The sequence below is a fragment of the Plasmodium gallinaceum genome (genome assembly GCF_900005855.1).
Source record: "Plasmodium gallinaceum strain 8A genome assembly, contig: PGAL8A_v1_76, whole genome shotgun sequence".
Taxonomy (NCBI): domain Eukaryota; phylum Apicomplexa; class Aconoidasida; order Haemosporida; family Plasmodiidae; genus Plasmodium; species Plasmodium gallinaceum.
Genome location: NW_021628238.1, coordinates 400,175 through 420,570, shown reverse-complemented (window position 1 = coordinate 420,570; position 20,396 = coordinate 400,175). Strand labels below are relative to the sequence as shown.

Here is a 20,396-nt window from a genome sequence, read left to right as displayed (position 1 = left end):
TAAAAAAAAAAGGGCTAAAAAAAAAAAAAAAAAAAAAAAAAAAAAACAAATATATCAGACTTATTTTTATATAACAATTTATAGTTTGTAAATTAATTACAAGTATATGTAAAAAAAAAAAAAAAAGAAAATAATAAATTCTTATTATATTATAATTTGATACAATTTTTTTCTTAAAAGTAAATACTTACTTTCGTATGAATAATTGTAATACCTTCTTGGTTGTTGGTCTTTAACATCATTTACATTTTTATTTTTAATTTAAAAATTAAGTAAAAAAATATAATTAATTATTTGTATATTTTTTACATACATTTTTAAAATATTTATTTAAAAAATTTGAAAAAAAATTTTGGTGTATTAAAAAAATGGTCGTAATTTTATCTTCATATTAAATGAAGTTTATTAGGAATTCATTTAAAATTACTTCTAATAAGAAATTTATTAAATTGTTTGAATGGAATTTTATTCATATTAAAGCTCTTAAATTTTTGGTAGACATTTTCATTTTTATAATGAAAGACTTCCTTTATATCCTACTTCTATATATAAAAATTGTCTCATTTAAATAATGAAAAAGGAAAAAGTATATAAAGCATATATATTATTATACGAAGGGTCTTAACATGCATTTACATAATGAATTTTATATATTTTCATTATCGTTTCTAAAACATTTTTATAAATACTTTTTTTTAACAAAGGGTATAGAAAATATAAAATAGTAAAAACTTTAAGAATTTCCTAAATATTTTATCTCTTTGAATAATTATATACAGAATATATATATTACTTTCTTCTATTGTATATTTTTTTTGTATATTTTTATTTTAGAATATTCACATTATGTTTAGAACAAAAATGGATATATTTTTTTTTATAAGATTACTGAAAAAATAAGAATTTTTGTAGATTTTTATAATGAAAATAAAATTTTTTTTTTTTTTTTTTTTTCTTACTAAAAATTATAGAAAATTAGTAGTGTAGTTATTTTTTTAGGTATTGTAGTAATATTAAAACTTACAAAAGTGTATTATTTTGCTTTTCAAAATTATTAACAAGTTTAATAATTTTTCTATTCATTTTTCATGAAATCAATTTTGTACCTCTACTTTTATTTAAAATTTGAAAAAGATTAAATTTTAAAAAAAAAAAAAAAATGATGAACATAGAAAAAAGGATACATCAAATAAATGATTATTATTGTAAAATAATGATATACAATTTTATTTACACATAATTTTTCAAATGTTATTGAAATAAATACAAATATATATATGTGTATATTAAAACTAAACGGAACTTAATTTTTCTTGGTTTCGTATTATTGCTTAAATAAAATAGTATGAGAACTTGAATTTAACAGAAATTATTTAGTGAATAAAATATTTTATAAGGAAAAGTGATTGTATATATATATTTGTATAAGCTTATGTAAAAAAGGAATAGATATAGTGAAAATTTTTTAATATGTTTAAATGAAAAATGTACCTAAGCCATAACAAAACACACAAATTTTCAATTTTTTTTTTTTTTTTTCATTACATTTCACAAAAATGTGGAACTCTTATTTTAAAAATTTTTATAAATGTGTATGAAAATTTTATTAAATAATAAAATTGTATTTTATCTTTTTCATTATTAAAGGAGTTTAAGTATTTTTATTTATTTTTTTTTATACATACCTTAAAAATATTTTTAAAAATAAAAAAATAAAGTGCATATTTACTATTATTTTAAGTAAAAAATTTAAACTTTTTTGATTTAATTATAATATTTAATTTTTTTTGTTTTAATTCCTAAAATTGAATTTGATTATACAAGTAAAAAAAAATATAAGATTCTTTATACTTTAAAAGAAAATGCATGGAAGAAGAGCAAATAACTCGAAAGATGAAGATTTAAAATTAGAAAAGGTTAAAGAATTAATTCCTGTAATGAACGATTTAATAAAAAAGAAAAGAAGAAATACATATGAAAAAGAATATATAGAAACAACTTCTATTATTTTAAAAAAATGTCCTTATATACAAACTTTATGGAATTATAGAAGGGAATATTTTGAATCAATAAAAAATGATTATATTAAAGAAAATAAAGAAAATAAAGAAAATAGTATATCAGAAAAAGGTTATGCATATTTATGAACAAAAAAAAGTAAATTTAAGAATAATTTATATGAGTTTATGCAATTTTTATATTAATTTTATTAAATTTTATGCCATCTAATGTTTATGTTTAAAATTTAGATTTTAATAATAATATACTTATTATTTTTTTTTTAATTTTATTTCGTATAGAGGATGATAGGAAAGATTTCCTTAAAAAAAATTTAGATGAATTAAGAAAAATAATTAAAAATGAAAATATAATGGTTGAAGATATTTTAAAAAAATTTAATAAATGTAATGAATTATGGTTCCATAAATTATGGTTAATAAAATATTCCTTAAAAAATAATCTAATAAATGTTACTGATCTATTAAATGAGTTAGAATATTGCAAAAATTCTTTTCTTAAGGACGATAGAAATTATCATTGTTGGAATTACAGATCTTATATAATATCATGTATAAATATTTCTCATAGAAAATTAGAATATGAAGAAAAAGAAAATGATGATTCAAAAAAAGTGAATTCTGATTTTAATGTTTATAAAGCCAATTATGAGTTATCAAAGGAATTAATTGAATTAAACTTTTCTAATTTTTCAGCTTGGTTCTTGAAATACTCATTAAAAGAGTCATTAATTGATACTAAAGAAGAATTATATTTAATTAAAAATGCTATTTTTACAGACCCATTTGATCAGAGTTTATGGGAATTCTATAGATGGTTTCTTTTTCAAAATGGTAACTACGAAGAAGAAATATTTTTTGTTCTTTTAAATAATGATTGTTTCTATTTTTTTTTTCACAATTTAATTAAAGTAAATTTATCAAAATGTAAATGTTATAATTCAAAACATAATGAAATAAATGGTATCTGGGATAAACAAATTATTACCATAAATAATTCAAGCAATAATTCAGAGTCTTATATATATTTTTTTAAAGTTAATAAAGATGTAAACTTAAGTGAAATTAGATATCTAAAATTTTTTATATATTATTTTAAATATAATATATATAATCCTGATAAAATAAATTACGAAAAAAATATATTACAAGATTTAATAATTGGTCATGATTACTTAAATGAAGAAAATAAATTTGAATACGTTATTAATTATGAAATCGATTTTCAAAAATTTTCAAAAAATAATAATTTTAAAATATTATTAGACTATAATAAAAAAAATCTATTAAATAATGAAATATTTCGTCAAGTAGATCATAGAAATAAATATTTTAATTTATATAAATATATAAATTGTTCTAGTATTGTTTTAAATTTAGGAAAATTTACTGATTTTAATTTATTATACTCAGAACTTGAGCAAATTAATGAATTATTAAATTTAGAAAATAAATGTAAATTTGCTTTGATTACAAAGTAAGAAACATATAATTGTATACTTTATTACAAGAAAAATATATTATTTTCTAATGTATATAAAGAATGAAACAACTTATAAAATTTTGTATATTTTTTTTTCAAAAAAGAAGAAAAAAATATTATTTAATTGATATATATTAAAATCTTTTAAATATTTTAATATTAAAAAAAAAAAAAAAAAAAAAAAAAAAAAAAAAAAAAAACAAATAAATTAATTTTTATAGGTTTGAAATATTAAGAAGATTAGAAAAATTCAAAGAAACATTTGAAGTACTTGAAATGTTGAAAGAAGTTGATTATACTAGAATAGAATATTATAAAGAAATGGAATTAGAATTAAAAATAAAGTAAAATATAATATTTTTTATTCATTGTCAATTTTATTATAATGTTATATATATATATATATATATATATATATATATATATATATATATATATATATATTTATTTATTTTTCTAATATAGAAAAAGAATACATGATTATTACTACGATTTAGAATTAGGTTAGGGATTATTTTTCAAAAATTTTTTTACTTTTCATATAAAAAAAAGAAATGTAAAAAGTATAAAAATACATAATCCATATAATTATATTTTTTTTAATAGAGCATAATAATAAGATATTAGATTTAAGTAGTTTGGATATTAAAGACCTAATTTATCCTCAAATGATTGAAGCATTTTTTATATCTAAGATTAATTTATCACGAAATCTCTTATCAGAATCGTAATAACAAAAAAAAAAAAATTAAAGAAAAAAAAAAAGTACGAAATATAATATTTTAAATTTAATTTTTTAATACAATTTATAGATATACAGGAAAATTTGCATTAAATTTTTTATATAATTTAAAGGAATTATATTTAGATAATAACCAAATAAAAAATTTTACTGTTCTTATGATGAATTTATATAATCTTAAATTTTTAGAGAAGTATGTTGTAAAAAATTTATGCATAAATTTTTTAGTTATATTGAGATTTTTATATTATTAAAATATAATAAATATATTTTTTAATTATATTATTTATGTAGGCTTGATGTAAGTAACAATACTTTAATAAATATAAATGAAGATCTTGATAAATATGAATTTATAATATTACCATTATTGAAGTAGGAAAAATAGAACTTAACATCCATAAAAGTTATATATATATATATATATTTTCTCTTTTTTTTTTTTTTTTAAGGTATATTAATATTAATAATAGTAACCTTTCTATACTTTTAAATGATAAGTATAAAGATAAAAACAAAATAAATACTTATGACATTATCAGGGATAATGGAAACATAATTTTATCAAAAATTTAATAATAGCAATAATAAAAGTATATAATTTTATTAAAATTTTGCTTTAACAAAATTACATATAATTAATAGAAATAATTAATTATCTAATAAATACTTTTGATTTAAATATTTTTTTTAATACACATTTTTTTTTTTTTTTTTTTTGATATATTTGTTCAAAATGGAAAAAAAAAGAAATTTTGTAAAATATTAATAATTAAAAAGTGAACATATGTAAGTTAAAATATTTATTATTATTATGATTTTACAAATATATATGTATACAGTTTCAAATACCTAAGAGAAAGAATTAAGAAAAACGACAAAAATAAATAATACACATGTGAATATATTCTTATATATTTGAGAAATTTTTAAAATATGAAAAAATGTGTCCCTTTACTATATATTTTCTTTATTTTAAATAAAAACAAAAAAAAAAAAAAAATAAAAATAAAATAAAAAAGCATATTAATTCTTATGAATTTTTTTTTTTTTTTAATATTTTAATTTCTATATATATTATCACTTTTTTTAAGAATATTTTTTTATGAGTGAAATATTTTAAAATTCACTTAAAATTTTAATTTTTTTTTTTTTTATTATATTAATATACTATAATCAAATTATTTTTAAATGAATAAAACAATAATATTTTTATTTTCATTATTGTTCTTAATAAAAATAATAATCTTTATTTAAATTCATTTTTATAAAAAAAGATTAAAATTTTAATCATTATTTTTTATCAATATTATAAAATATTTATATTTCCTTTATATTATTTGAGCTTTGGATTTTATTATTTCATTTGTCTGATATATTGTCTAAATATGTATCTTTTAATTTTATTTGCTTATGTCTATTAATTAATTCATTTTATATATATTACTAGTAATTTCTATATTTTACACAATACTGTTTTATCTCTATAAAACCTATCCACTATATAATAAAAAAAAAAAGTTTTTTTTTTTTTTTTTTTTTTTCTTAACCATTTTTTTTAAACTCCATGTAACATATATATATATATATATATATATATATATATATATATATATATATATATATATATATATTTTTTCTTTTTTCTTTCTCTGGAATGATTATTTTGTTTATAAAATAAAAGAACCATTATTATATTTTACTTCTTTTTCTTTATTATGATAAAATCTATCAAAGGGAATATTTTAATTAAGTGTGGTATAATTAGAATTTCCATTTTTAATTATGTCAATCTTTTCTAAGCTATATACTTTTTCATTAAGATGATTATTATACATATAAATAAGATTTACTTCATCATCAGAAACAAAGAAATCTTCTAAATTGTAATCTGCATTATCCTCACAATTAATTCTTTCATTATTATGTATGGTTTCCTTTCTGCATCTATCTTTTTTACAAAATATTTCATTATTATAAAAAAAATGAACCTTAAGGAATTTGTAATTTTTTTTATTGTATAATTTTTTATTTTTTAAAAGAAAATAATTATTTAACTTAAATTTATGTACATAATTTTTGTATCTTACGATAAAAGTGTTTTTTTTCAATAAATAATATTTGTTAAAATTTTTTATCCTTTTTTTTTTTATGTAATAATTTTTTAAACTATATTTATTTTTATAAATTATTTTGATGTGATTTATTAAGTATTTACTCATATTTATTCTACAATTTTTTGAATTGTTATTATACGGTGTAATAGTCATATGATGTTTCCTCCTATATTTTCTATTCATATATTCTTTTAAATAATAATTATTATTACCATTATTATTAATACTATCATTGTTACTAGAATTATCATTAAAATTATTATCTTCATTCTTAAATATATTAAGATCGCTTTCTATTTTGTTCATTTTAAAGCAGCTATATCCTAAATCTGATTCATTTTTACAACTTTCTAAAGTGTAATTGTCACTCTTCGAAGTAGGGTTACTAATTTTGTTTTCATTTATGTTTTCATTTTCTACGTTATCTAAATTGTTATTTTTTCTTTTAATATTATTAATAGATATCGGGAAAATTAAAAAATTTTGGTCTTTACAAAAATATAAACTTTCTTTTTTAGTTTTCTCAAGTTCACTTTTAAGAAGTTGAAAAATAGATTTTAAATTTTCACTACATGAATAAGTATCTATGAATTTTTGAACTAAAAAATAAATTCTATTTAAGTCATTCATATATTTTTTATTTAAGTAATTTTCTGATTTTTCTTTATAATTTTTTATAATATTTGTAAGATCTAAAGAAAAGTTATCAAAAATTATTTTTTGTTCTCTTATAATTGTGTTATTCATATTATTTAAGTTTTCATTTTTTTCTAATAATACTTCGCTTAAAAACTTAGAATTTTCAAATTCATGAAAAGGGATTAAATTGCTTATATATCTTTTTTTTTTATCTTCATTGTTATTTATATTATTGATATAAGTATTTATATCTTTTTTAATGTTGCAATGACTTTTCTCACAGTAAGAGTTTTTGTTCATATTTTGTGCATTTTCATTTAAATCACTATTTATAAGTTGAGTATTTTTGTTTTTTCCTAAATCTTTTTTTTGTTGTGTATTTTTCACAATTGTTCCATTTAAAGTTATACTTTTTTTAATATTTTCTTCCTTTTTATTGGAATTATTTAAGTTACAATTTATTTTTAAATATTTTTCTACACTTCTAGTGTTTTCATCATCATTTCCTTTCTTTTCGAAATTACTTCTGTTCGAAAATATACTATTTTGTGTATAGTTATTAAAATAACTTTGATTTATCTTACTATCTGAATAATTATTATTTATATCATTATTTATATCATTATTTATATCATTATTTATATTATTATTTGTATTATTATTTATATTATTATCTTTGTTAATTTTACTTTTATTTTGTAATGATTTATTATAAATATTACATTTTTTTAATTCAATATTGTCTATTATAGAAAAAGTTTTATCAGTTTTTACAAGTGAATTTATATATTTATTATTTTCTTTTGTAAATAAGTAAAAAGGATTTTTATAATTATTATTTAAGAAATTTTTTTTTTGTTGCAAATCTTGAATATCTATTTTTTTATGATTTTCTTCTTTTTCATAATTCATCATTTCTTTTTGTTTTTCCTCATTCTCAGAAAAATTATTTTTATTCACAAAAGTTTTATTTTCAATCTTATTTTTAATATTCTGATCGTATTTTATATTATGTAATCTCTCGTTATTTAATGCTTCTAATTTTGATATTATTCTATTTTCTTCTTTATTACAAATTTCATTTTCATTTTTATTTAATGTATTCATTTTTTTTATATTACTTATATCCTCTTTAACACTATTATTACTATTGTTTTCATCAAATGTTTTAGAATTTACCACTTCTATAGATTTATTTTGATTTTTTTTTAAATCTTCATTTATACACGGCATTATGTGTACGTTTAAAGATTCTCTATTTTTATTATTTGTAATTAAGTTTTCATAGTTACTTTCTGATATACATGAAATAATAGTATGAGATACATCATTACTTTTATTAAGTAAATTGTCATTAAAATCATTTAATAATTCCTTCTTAGAAATATTCTCATTAGAAATTTCGTCACAAATATAATCATTATCCTTTTTTTTTTTTTCACAAAATTTATAATTTTCAAATTTATTTGAACTTTTACAATTTTCGGAAGTATCTAATATTCCATTAAGTTTAATATTATTTACACTAGATGGATTACTACTGTTTAAGTTATCAATCTTATTATTTTGGACATTTGTATTATTTTTAATTATATATTTTTTTTGTTTGATTATTTTTTCGTTTTTTTTAATATTTATTAATGTGCTGCCTTCACTCTTTTCATCAAATAGATTTCTTTTTTTGTCATCATGATATAAGATATTTTCCTTATTTAAGTCACTTTTTAATATTTTTTTATTTGTTCTTACTTCACTAATGATTAATTTATTATTATTTTTACATTCTATTTTTTTATTTGAGGCTATTTTTTCTTTAAAATCTTTCGAAATATTATTTTTCATATTATCTTTTGATGCAATATATTTTATATGTGTATCTACTGTTTTATCATTATTTTTTTTAGAAAAATTTTGCAAATTATTATAATTAGATTTTGTAACATTAACTTCTTTTTTAATTTTGTAAGTTTGTTCACTCTTCTTTTTTAAAATATTTGAGTTAATAGTAGTAATACTTTTAGATAAAACATTATCATAATTTATCAAATTATCTAAAGTATTTAACTCCACGTTATTTTTCAGTATTTTTTTTTCTTTTGATTTTTTTTCAGAAACAACACACATTTCTTTATTTTTTGTTATGCATAAACTTTCATCACAAATAAAATCTTTATATTCCTGTCTTTTTTCTTTATAATCATTCTTTTCTTTAAAATTATGATTCTCATATTGATTATAACTACTATCTTTTATATTTTTATTATTAGGTGAATTATAGATACAAATATTCTTATCCTTAGTGACTTCATTATTATTATTATTGTTGTTTTTGCTAATATTTATTCTCTTCTTATTACTTAAATTAGAATCTTCTCTATTCTTTGTTTTTATTTTTTTTTCGTTTTCATCTTTAGTATTTTTCTTTTTGGTATTGTTATTTAAACTATTTGTAGATTTTTTAAGATTATAACTACTATTTATTATTTCATTTTTACTATCATAATTTTTTATTCCATTGATATTATTGGTATTACTTTGAATATTCATTTCATTTAATATTTTATTATTTTTTAAGCAATTTTCATCATTACTAAGAATTTTACATTCATTTTTTATATGATCACATAAATCACTATTCATATTTTTTAATTCTTCTCTCATATGAATATTAACTTTTTTATTCAAATTACTATTTTTTTCATTTGTATTGATATCACTGATAATGTTGCTATTAAAATATTTACTACTACGATTACTAGTACTAATACTACTATTTCTACTAATAATAATTCTACTAGTAGAAGTTTTATCGTCAGTATAATTCTCATTACTATTGTATTTAACATCACTTTTATTTTTATTATCATGACTTTTGCAAGATTTGTTCTGATTTTTATTTCTTTCAATATTACTTTTTTTTTTACTATCATGGTTATATTCATTTGTGTTTATTTTTTTTTCTTTTTTAAAAGTATAATCATCTAGAATTGAATTATGACTATCTTTCTTATTATTTTTGTAACTTTCAAAATTTTTTGTTTTAACTTTTGCATTATTTTTGTTCTTTAGAAATGTATGTTTATCATTTATTAATGATCCATTCTTGATCTTACTTTGATCAGCATTTTTATTATTTTCATATTTAATTTTTGATTTTTTTAAATCTATTTTATTTTTATTTTTATCATTACTATTGTCTTTGTTACTAGAATTATCTATAGAGTTAGATACGTTATCAAAAATTGAATGTTTTTCACTTTCATAATAACTATTTTCATCATTATTATTATTATTATTATCATTTTTCAAACCATTACATTTGATATTGTAATGATTGGTACTTTTCAAATTATTATCAGAAGAAAAATTATCATTAGAGAAATTACTGTATATAAAAAAGTTGCTTTCAGAATTATTATAGCTGTTGTTACTATTATTATTACTGTTTTTATTTTTTATTTTATTTTTACAATATATATTGCTTATATAGCTAGTGAGATTATTTTTGTTGTTAGTAAAAATATTATTATTATTGTTATGATTACTACTACTATTATAATTATCATTGTTACTAGTATTATTATTATAATTATTACTAGTATTATTATTATTATTATTATCATTATTACTACTGCTATTTTTGTCATTATTACTAATGTTATTATTATCATATTTACTACTATTACTGTTGCAATTGTAGTTAGTAGAAACCTTCTTATTCCAATCATTAACGATGCAATTATCACCACTTTTATTCATATTAAAATGTTTTTTTTCATGTTTACTTCTAACATCACTATTTTCTTTAATATTATTTTTCTTATATTTTATATTTTTCACCTTTTTATTATCTTGAATTTCTTTTTTTATTTTATTTCCTGTAGTTTTTTTTTTAGATAATGATGAACATATAGTTGAGTTTGTTGAAGATGGAGAAGAATAAGATGAAGTGAATTTATATGATGATTCTTCTTTTTTTTTTATATGTTTATGTTTTTTTTCTTCTTTGTGAAGAAAATTGGCGTTTTCTTTGTTTTGTTTATTAATGTAGCTTTCTTCATCTGTAGTTTCTTCGTTTTTGTAATTTTCATTGTTATTTGTATTTTCAATATTAAATTCTTTCTGTTTTATTATTTCATTTTTTAGAGAATTTTTAGAATAATGATTATAATTACTACTATGTATACTATGTATTTCTGACAAAGTTGTAAAAATATCTAGACTCTTTTTATTAAATTTAGATTTTTCATTAATAATTGACATTATTTTATTCATATCGTAATAATTAGTATTTCTTTTTGAGTATTCTGACACCTTATCATCTATATAATTTTTTGGAATATTATTTACAGAATTATCTCGTGTATTAATATTTTCCTTCTTTACGTAATGATGTACACTAAAAGGATTATTTTGATTTATCTTTGTAGAATTTGTTTTTATATATGAATCTTCTTCATTTTCTTTATTTTTTAAACTTTCATTTAATTCTATTCTACACGAATTTTTTATATCATAATTTTCTTTTTCTTGGAATTTTAATGTTTTAAATGAACTCAAATTAAGATCTTTTATTAATTCTTCATTTTTTTTTAAATTATTTTCTTTAATTTCGTTTCTAATTCCTTTATTATCATAAGAATACTTATATATTTTTTTATTTTTTAAAAAATTAAGAATTCCAATATTTGTGTTGTTATTTTTATTAGCATTAGAGTTCATAAAAATGTTATATATATTATTTCTACTTATATTTTCTTTTTTATTATTAATCCCATAATTTTTAATTAAGTTGTTTTCTTCTTTTTTTTCACCTATATCTAAATAAAAATTATTTTCTATATTTTCATTACCTTTTATATGAATGGAATTATAATTATTTTCCATTAAGTTGTAATTATTTTTTTGCTCATTATTATCAAATTTTCTTTCCATTAAGTTACCCTTTTCGTAAAAAGAATATTCTTTCCTATAATTATCTTTATCAATATTATTTATTAATATAGTATTAGTTATGTCCATTATATTTTTGCGATTACCCTTTTTATTTATAGGATCTAAATTATCACTCACATTTTTCAATATCTTATTTTGGTTTTCAGTTAAATTCTTATTCTGGTTATTCATATTAATAATTATATTATTATTTGTTTTACTATCATTATTTATTAAAGTACATATATGCTTATTCGTTAAAATTTTATTTTCTTTATTCAATTTAATTCTATTTATATCATTCAGATTCTTTTCAGAATAAATAGTATTATTTCTATTTACACAATCTGAATAGACATAATTGTAATTTTTAAAATTTTCATCAGGTGTTTTATTCAAAATTTTTTTTTTTAAATTATCTTTTGTTAAATTATTACATACATACAAATATTTATTATTCAACTTATTTATATCAATATCACTATGATTTAAAAAGCTCTTTTCATTATTTTGAAACTTTTTTTCCACTTTTTCTTCACAACTATATCTTAATATACTACTTTGATTTAAATTTTCATTCATTGGGATAACATTTGTTTTAAACTCACTGTTAAAACAATCTAAATTGACACATTTGTGCATTTTTTAATAAACTGTATTTTTTCTCATTTCTTATATATTAAGAAAATTAACATCCAAAAAAAAAAAAAAAAAAAAAAAAAAAAAAAGAAAAACATAAATATGTGCACATTAAAATAAAAAGAAATAAAAAATATTTTATGTTTTAACTAAAAATAAAAACTAAAAATTAAAAATAAAAGGTCTTCTAAAATATAAATAAAGTAATGCATTCTTTTAAATAATTAAAAACTAATAAAAAAATTAAAGAATATTTAGGAATAAAAAATATTGTAAGTATATATTAAAATGCACAGAATGTTAATACTTTCTAATTTAAAATACTCCATTACTACAAAAAAATACATGTATGTTTATCAATAGTTTAATACATTTCTTTATTAATGTATTTTTTTTTTTTTTTTTCTTTTTTATCATAATATTTTGAGTACATAATGCAGTAGAATATATATTTTAAAAAATTATTAAATATCATAATTTAAAAAAAAAATTCAAGATTTAAAATTTATTTTTTCCCATAAAAGATAGTTGTAAATATTTCTAAATACAAAAAATAAAAATTTAGACTTTTTTCAAGAACATTTAAATTGTGCAAATTTAATCTTTTATAATAATGCATTTAATAGCATATTAAAATTTTAAGGAAAAATTTAAAGTTAGTTTTAAGTTTTTATTATTTTAATTTAATTACTACTTTTTATGTTTTTAAAAAGATACTATAAACAACAAATGGTAATCATCCAAAAAAAAATAAATGTTTTTTTAATAAAATTATAAATACTTTACTTTTTAGGTATTATATATTTGTTTTAAAAAAATATATAATTCTAAACAAACGTAGTATAAAAATAAATTGACTGATATATTAATTTTATTGTATCAAAATAATAAAAATAAAGGGAAAAAAAGGAAAAAAAAAAAAAAAAAAAAATAATAAAAATTAACATAAGACAACAATATCAATCTATTGATAATTTTAATAGAAAACTTTATATTTCTATTTAATACATTCAAAGATAATATATAATAGAATATTTTTGTAATTATGTCTAAATTTTTTTATTAAATCCTTTTTTTTTCTTCTATTTCCCTTTCTTATATGTAAATATAAAATACAAAAATTTATTATATTTTAAAAAATAAAGAAAAAGGTTTAAATGCAATATTTTTTTATGTTATCATTTTTCCTTTGATCATGTTTTTTTATTATAATAAAAGGGAATAAAAATAATATATTTTTATATTAATTTCTTTATAAGATAAAACTTTATTTAAAAAAAAAATATATACTAAATGAACCTATTTTTATTTTATATATATAAAGTTAATACTGTTGTTTTGTTATAACTTTTATTTTCCTTTTGTAAATGTTATATAAATTATATAAATAAAAAAAAAAACAGAGGAATTATAAACATTTAATGCATCTATAATTATATATATGTGCAGGATATACTTCTAGTTTTAATTAATAAAATTGAAAAAAAATTAAATAAGAATATATAAAAAAATGTTTTTCTAAAAATGCAAATTTACAAGATTAATACGAAAAATTATCAAATATGTCAACAAAATATTAGAATATTAATAGTAATTTTTCTTAAAAGGTTTAAGATATTTAATGAACTTTACACCTTGGAAAAGATGTAAAATGAGTTTTTAAGTTATTTTTTAATCTTTTAAATTAAAGAATTTCCTTTTAAAAAATATTTTTTATACTTAAATATCCATATAGAGTATATAATTTTATTTTATTAATACCATTATTAAAGTTTTAAAAATTATAACAACTTATAGATGTGTTTTTATTAAATTTTTATAATATACCTTCTATATTGTTAATCAAATAATATATATGAGATTAAAAAGAAAAACAATATCTTTAATAAGTTATATTTGGTTTTAAAGGTGTTATAAATAATAAATAAAATGATCCCTATTATTATTTTTTTTACTTATTCTCTTTTCAAAGATATGTTATATTCTATTTTAAATTAAAATTATTATAACAAAAAAAAAAAAAAATAAAATAAATAAATAAATAAATAAATTTATAAGCTTTTATTATTTTTAATGTTTCATATTTTATATTAATTTTTAGATAAATGTTGTTACTCTAATAAAAAAAAAAAAAAAAAAAAAAAAAAAAAAAAAAAGTGCTAATTTTTATGTAAAATAATTAAAAATAAAAAAATTTAAGTATTTTTATTATTTATTTTAAAAATAAAAAGATATAAAATTTAATTTTCTTAAGAACATTCTTCAAATAAGAGAAATTGAAATAAAAATAGTGAAATTAACATATTATATATATATATATATATATAAACAAAGTATTATAATACTAAAAAAAGTTTTAACTATTTTGTCATAAAATATGTATACTTTAACGTTAGTTAAAGATGATATAAGATCAGAGATATTAAAGCTAGTCCTTGATTACATAAAAGTGATGATTGTAAATGATGAGAAAGTAACATTTCCTGAATTAATCTATAATGAGGTAAAAATATAATTAATTTAAACATTTTATTAATATTTTATATAAATTTTTATAAAAAATATGCAAAATCAAAATGAATACTTAATGTTTCATTGAAAATATTTCTGTACCTATTACAACTTCCTTTTACTTTATACATTAGTCTAATTTTATAAAATAATATTATTATTTTTTCTTTTTTTTAAATAATTTTAATTTTACATTTATATATTTTTAATTTTTTATTTAACTTTTCTCTATTTTTTATAGAAAATTAGTTTTGATAATAAAAATAAAAAATATAAAGGATTTTTTTGTTCTCTTTATTCATTAATTGACTTTTATAATTGTTTCAGTGAGTTGTTTAATGAGGATGAAGGTAAAATAAGTGAAAATGAGGAATTAATTTTTCATGTAGCTAGTGATAAATATATATTGAAGCAATCAGATTTGAAGCATCTAAATGATTTGTTAGTTGAGAAATCTTACATTGTCTCTGATAAGCACTCATCTATAGTAGATATATTTTATTTTTGTTCTATTCACAAATTGCTAGATGAAATGCCATTTAAGGAGAGAGTTGAATATTCTCATATTTTTAGATGGTTTCTTCATATACAAGAAACCTTAATAGGAAGCTTTAGTACACTAAAAAAGTTAGATGTTAGAGATAGCTTAGAAACTTTTATGACTAATAAAAATTTAAGAAATACAAATGAAAAAATTAACTCTACAAAAGTAGGAGAAAATAAAAAAGAAAACTTGAAAAACGAAAATGCAAAAAATAAAAAGAAAAATGTACAAAATAAAAATGTTAAAAATACAGAAGAACCTAGAAGTTTAGATGATATATCTAGATTAAATATTATTGTGGGTTATGTAGAACATGTTGAAATTCATCCTGATGCTGATACATTATATTGTTTAAAAGTAAATGTAGGTGAAGAAAAAGTAAGAGATATATGTAGCGGTTTAAGAAATAAAAAAAAAGCAGAGGATTTAATTAATCAGTATGTTTTAGTTTTAGCAAATTTAAAAGAAAAATCATTAAGAGGAAGAAAAAGTCATGGTATGATTTTATGTGGCTCTTTTGAAGATAGAATAGAATTACTTCATCCTCCTTCAGGAGCTAAAATTGGAGAAAGGATTATCAGCGAAAATATGGACATAAAAAGTTTGCCAGATAAAACATTAAGCTTTGATAAAGAAAAAAATCCTTTTTATCATATTCAGCCACATCTAATATTAAAAAATGGAATAGCTCATTATAAAGATACAAAGTTAATATCATCACAAGGAGATGTTAAATGTGTTTTACAAGAGGGAACAATTTCATAGTCATTTTAAAATGAAAATGAAATTATTAATATAAAATATATAAAAAATATAACAATAATGAAATATTTAGAAAAGAAAAAATAATATATATTTAAATAAAAAAATATATATTAAAAAAAAAAAAAAATAAATAAATAAACAAAAATAAATAAGAGGAATAATTTAAAAATAAACATAGATTTATTGTAAAAAGCTGTTAAAGACAAATTTATATATACATTTACATATAATTTTTGTTGTATTATTATTAAAATTTTTTTTTTTTTTTTTTTTATATATTATATTATTATTTTATTTTTTTTAAAGGTGTAAAAAAGAAAAAAAAAAGAAAAAAAATCATTTATATATATATATATATATATATATATATATATATATATATAATATAAATTTTTTTATACTATACATAGTAAAAGTAAAATTTTAAGAATATTTATGAACATGTAATATAGAAATATGTAAGCCCAAAGTTTTAAAAAAATAAAACTAAAATGTGAAATATTTTTTTATAAACATTGAATTTTTTAAAATTATTTTAATAGAATATGTGTACATATTTATGAAGTAATTAAAGGAATTAAAAAAAAAAAAAAATATAAAAATTTAATATACCTTTATAATGTTTTTTTTTGAAATTTTGAATTACATTCATTAAATTATCTTTTTAAATATCTTAAAAAAAATATGAAACTTCTTTTTATTAAAAAAGAGAAGAGCGTATTTTTTTAATATTAATATATTTTTTTGAATATATCTTCTTTTTTTTTTTTTTTTTTTTTTTAAAAAAGCTTTACATCAGTAAAAATATTTGTTGAAAATGATAGGAGATATATTAATAAAATGAAGAATTTAACTAAAAAAAAGTACAATATTGAATAAAAATATAATAGAAGAATTCATTGAATATTTAAAAATAAAATAAATAAAAAATGTATATAGCAAGTTTTTTTTTTCGGAAATATTCAAGTATAAATAATAAATTGAATTTAGAAAAAATAAAAAATGTTAATAGGATAAGTGAGGATATAACAAGTAACAATATAAGTAGAAGGAAAAGGGAAAAAAATATGAAATTAGATATAAAAATATATGAAAACTTAAAAAAAAAAATGTTAGGAAAGCCATTAAATAAATTACAAAAAAAATACATTAATGAAAAGTGCCCAAATTTTGCTCCCGTGTTTTTAGATCAATTAAAACCAAGAATGACTTTATATAGAAAAGCTATTCAAGTAAGTGAGTTACCTTTACCAAAATATCCTGAAGTTGCTTTTATAGGAAGATCTAACTGTGGTAAATCTACATTAATTAATGAATTATGTGGAAGAACAAATAAAGCAAAAGTTAGTAAATTGCCTGGATGTACAAAAGAAATTCACTTTTATAAAATTGCAAAACCTTGCTTATTGTGTCTGGTTGATTTACCAGGTTACGGATTTGCTTACAGTAAAGAAGAATTAAGATTACAGTGGAATGAGTTTACTTTGTTTTATTTAAAAAATAGAAAAAATTTAAAAAAAGTTTTTGTTTTAATTGATTGCCGAGTTGGTTTAAAAAATAGTGATAGGGAATTATTACACTTTTTTGATAGAAACAATATTAAATATCAAATAATATTAAGTAAATGCGATTTATTAAATACAAAAGATTTAACAAAAAAAATACAAATTATAAATGAAGAAATTAAATGTTTTAAGAATAAAGATCATTCAATTATTCCATTGAGTTCTCTAAAAAGGCAAAATTTAAATGAATTACGAAATGAAATTGCAAAATATCAGTTAAATAAAACCATTGTTAAAAATAATATTATAATGAAAATAAATGATTTAATGGAGCAAAAAAAATTAAAAAAATTAAAAGAAAAAAAAAATGATGAAAATGAAAGTGAAAACCAAAATAAAAATTCAATTTTTTCTTTTAATTCAAATATTTTGGATGAAAAAAAGAAAAAAGAAAAAAACACAGACAATATTTCTAAAGACATATTACTAAGTAATGAAACTGTTTTTGAGGCATTAAATAGATGGAAAATAAATGATAAAATTAGTACAGATATAAGTTTTAATAAATATATGAATTATCATATTAAGTATTTAATAACTTTACTTCAAAAAAATTTCTTAAACAATTGCTATAATGAATATAACAAAAATGATTTAAAAATTATAGATGAAATTATTGAAAATTATGATAAACCGGACCATGATAATATTAACGAAATATCTTCAATAAATCATTCAGAAAATTTAAAAGAAAATTTTGTAGGAAAAAAAAGGAGTTTTAAAAAAAGAACTTACATGAATTCTAAACAAAGTATACACGAAGAAGAAATGATAGTAAAAGAAAATAATAATAACAATATTACCAATAATAGTAATATTAATTTAATTATGAAAAACAATATAAATAACATATTTTGTGAAGATAGTTTAAATGAAAAAGATAATCTGAATAAATGTGATATAAATGGTGATAAATCAAAGGATGAAAGTATTTATAATATAATTAGTGATATAAATTATATTGAAAATAATAAAATAAATGAACATGATAAGTGTAATAATAAAACAAAAATTGAGAATTGTTTTATAAAAAACAAAGAAGAAAGGATTATAGATAAATTAAATGATAAAAAAACTTTTGAATGTTCTAATAATTTTTTACAAAATGAAATACATCCAATAGAGAGTGTATTATTTTACAATAGTTTACTTAAATTTGATAAAAATACAAGTATTGATTTTAGTTGCTTTCATTCAGAAAATGTGAAAATGGACAAACTATTTGATGGAAATAGTGAAAATAAAAAATTAATTGATAATTTTCAAGAAAAGAACTATTCTAACATAAAAAATGATATTATATTAGAAGAAGATGAAACATACTCTCCTGAAGATTATGCAAGTGGCTTAAAAAAACCTATGAAAACATTAAAAAATGATTCTTTATACAATTTTGAATTTAATATAAATGATAAAAGTACACATTATATTTACGAAAAAAATAAATCAGAAGCATATAAAATATTTAAGAGTAAGCAGTTAGAAAATTTGCATGATGAAAATAATTTTAGTTCATCTCAAAGGGAGAAAAAAAAAAATATTAATTCAAATAATTCTTCTACAAATGTTAATAATTTAGTAAATGATCATAACTCTAAACGTAATGATTGTTCTACTGAAAAATACTTAGAAAAAAAAGTTGAAAATAATGAAGAAAATACAAAGAAAAAATATATAGGTTTGAAAACAAGAAATGAAATTATAAAAGGCACTAAAAAACTAAAATTATTTGGTAAAAAAAAAGAAAAAGAAATAATAAATGTACCTACAGATTTAGCTACTGATTATTTTAAATTAAGTAATAATTCTACTTTTTATAATAAAAAAAAGAGCAGTTGGAATTATATTAGTAGTAAGTATAATAAATGGTTGAAAAAAGCAAAGCATAAAAACATATCTTCTGAAATTACTGGTTCTATTAAAAAAGAAGATGTAATGATAAGATATGCAAAAAAACATGAAACTAAATATAAAAAAGAAAAAAATAAATTATTAAGACAAAAGAAGAACTTATGTATGATAACAAAACCACCTAGTCATAACAAATTCAAAAAAATATCACGAAATTATACCTTATCCGATGAACAGAAAATATTTGATAGAGAAGCTTTTTTTAAATATCGTGACGTTAAAAAGTGAAATTCGCTAGATATTTGTGTATGTATTATTTTAATTTATTAAATTATATATTGAATTTTCTTTATATTTTATTTTCATTTTTTAAATCTATGTTTTTAAAATGAAAATTTTAAAGTATTTGTGAATTTATATAGATAAATATAATATCATATTTTTTTTTTTTTTAAATAAATATACACGTAAATGTACACTTTTATTTTTTTTTTTTAGCATTTGTTATATATTTAATTTTCAAATATCACATATAAAAATATTAAGAAATACAAAAAAAAAAAAAAAAAAAAATTTTTTTTTTTTTT

The 20,396-nt window shown here is 16.8% G+C and overlaps 4 protein-coding genes across 4 annotated transcripts; 3 read left to right on the top strand and 1 right to left on the bottom strand.

Moving 5' to 3' along the window:
• Positions 1 to 1,862: 1,862 nt before the first annotated feature.
• Positions 1,863 to 4,819, top strand: PGAL8A_00201700 (protein prenyltransferase alpha subunit, putative; the record flags this gene model as incomplete). The annotated part of the gene is made up of 8 exons (XM_028670709.1): positions 1,863 to 2,130; positions 2,301 to 3,495; positions 3,723 to 3,845; positions 3,967 to 4,004; positions 4,108 to 4,228; positions 4,314 to 4,436; positions 4,538 to 4,618; positions 4,696 to 4,819. The coding sequence occupies 8 exons, from the start codon at positions 1,863 to 1,865 to the stop codon at positions 4,817 to 4,819; spliced, it is 2,073 nt and encodes a 690-aa protein (XP_028527435.1).
• Positions 4,820 to 5,988: 1,169 nt separating this feature from the next.
• On the bottom strand, positions 5,989 to 12,576 carry PGAL8A_00201600 (conserved Plasmodium protein, unknown function; the record flags this gene model as incomplete). The annotated part of the gene is made up of 1 exon (XM_028670708.1): positions 5,989 to 12,576. The coding sequence occupies one exon, from the start codon at positions 12,574 to 12,576 to the stop codon at positions 5,989 to 5,991; it is 6,588 nt and encodes a 2,195-aa protein (XP_028527434.1).
• A 2,374-nt stretch (positions 12,577 to 14,950) lies between these two features.
• Positions 14,951 to 16,393, top strand: PGAL8A_00201500 (tRNA binding protein, putative; the record flags this gene model as incomplete). Its single annotated transcript, XM_028670707.1, has 2 exons — positions 14,951 to 15,076; positions 15,326 to 16,393. The coding sequence occupies 2 exons, from the start codon at positions 14,951 to 14,953 to the stop codon at positions 16,391 to 16,393; spliced, it is 1,194 nt and encodes a 397-aa protein (XP_028527433.1).
• Positions 16,394 to 17,322: 929 nt separating this feature from the next.
• PGAL8A_00201400 (GTP-binding protein, putative) lies at positions 17,323 to 20,097 on the top strand (the record flags this gene model as incomplete). Its single annotated transcript, XM_028670706.1, has 1 exon — positions 17,323 to 20,097. One exon carries the CDS (start codon positions 17,323 to 17,325, stop codon positions 20,095 to 20,097), a length of 2,775 nt encoding a protein of 924 aa, XP_028527432.1.
• Between the last annotated feature and the right edge of the window lie 299 nt (positions 20,098 to 20,396).